The 1,582-nt window shown below is 34.8% G+C and overlaps 1 protein-coding gene across 1 annotated transcript; it reads left to right on the top strand.

The window, feature by feature from the left end:
• Positions 1–405: 405 nt before the first annotated feature.
• Positions 406–1,359, top strand: LOC138078231 (olfactory receptor 6C2-like). The gene has a single exon (XM_068970868.1). It carries the CDS (start codon positions 406–408, stop codon positions 1,357–1,359), a length of 954 nt encoding a protein of 317 aa, XP_068826969.1.
• The last annotated feature ends 223 nt before the right edge of the window (positions 1,360–1,582 follow it).

Here is a 1,582-nt window from a genome sequence, read left to right as displayed (position 1 = left end):
AAATAGAGAAAAAATCTTAGTGGTAAGAAGAAATCATAAGTATATTCAGTCACAATACATTGTGGGTTCAATCTAATTACATGAGAAAATTCAGTCTGGGATACAGATTAAAAATGTGAGATCAAAGATAAAAAGGGGTAGTAGAACAATATTTTTAATATAAGCTTAAAATATATCACAAAACTGCCAAAACAATAAAATATTAATAAAATAAACAATTGAGTAGCCAAGTCCACTAGAGCATTGGCAATATAAATTACCACTCTAAAGAAGAAACTGCAAGTGAATTAATATCTAGTAGCCATTCTATATTGCTATCTGGCTTTGATACCACTTTATTGATTAAAATATCAAAGAAAATTTTTTTAAATTTTATATGAAATGAATAAAATTCAGGAGCCAGTGATGGAAAACCATACAATCACAACCTTTATCTTGGTGGGACTGACAGATGACCCTCAACTTCAGATTCCAATTTTTATGTTTCTGTTTCTCACATACATGTTGAGTATAACTGGGAATCTGACCATCATATTCCTCACTTTAGTGGATCCTCACCTTAAAACACCCATGTACTATTTCCTACAAAAGTTTGCTTTATTAGAAATTTCATTTACAACTGCTTGTATCCCTAGATATTTATACAACATAGCAACAGGTGACAGGACAATTACATATACTATTTGTATTATTCAAGTGTTTTTTACTGATGTCTTTGGAGTAACAGAGTTTTTTCTCCTGGCTGCCATGTCCTATGACCGTTATGTGGCCATCTGCAAACCCCTGCATTATGTGACCCTCATGAACAGCAGAGTCTGCCAGAGGCTTGTCCTCTGCTGTTGGATATCTGGCTTGTTGATCATATTACCACCACTTATTCTGTTCCTAAATTTAAAATTCTGTGACTCAAATATAATTGATTATTTTTTCTGTGATGCCTCTCCTATCTTGAAGATTTCATGCTCAGACACATGGCTCATAGAACAGTTGGTTATTGTCTCTGCTGTGCTGACCTTCATTCTGACCCTTGTGTGTGTTGTTCTATCCTACATTTACATCATCAAAACCATTCTAAGACTCCCCTCTGCCCAGCAAAGGAAAAGAGCTTTTTCTACCTGTTCTTCTCACATGATTGTGGTTTCCATCACCTATGGCAGCTGTATCTTCGTCTATGTCAAACCATCAGCAAAGGAATCAGTGGCTATTAACAAGGGTGTGACAGTGCTAATGACATCTATTGCTCCTATGTTGAACCCATTCATTTACACTCTGAGAAACAAACAAGTGAGACAAGCTTTCAGTGATTCTTTCAAAAAATTCGTACTGGTGTCCAAGAAGCAAAAGACTGCTCAAGCCTAGAAATAAAATATAAAGTAATGCATAAACCATTAACTGCCAAACAATCTGTCTCTTTTTGATCTGATCTCTATTCGGGTTAATGTTCTCAAACATTTCTTGTGCCCAGAATGAACACCCTCTACCACATGAGTTCACTCCTTTAATCTCCCTGAAAACAAAATCTTTTTCTTCCTAGAAAAGTATTTTTTTTTCCTAGAAAAGATCCTAATTAGAAGTAATAATA

Source organism: Capricornis sumatraensis, chromosome 4 (assembly GCF_032405125.1).
Source record: "Capricornis sumatraensis isolate serow.1 chromosome 4, serow.2, whole genome shotgun sequence".
NCBI classification, from domain to species: Eukaryota; Metazoa; Chordata; class Mammalia; order Artiodactyla; family Bovidae; genus Capricornis; species Capricornis sumatraensis.
This window is presented reverse-complemented; position numbering and strand designations above follow the sequence as displayed.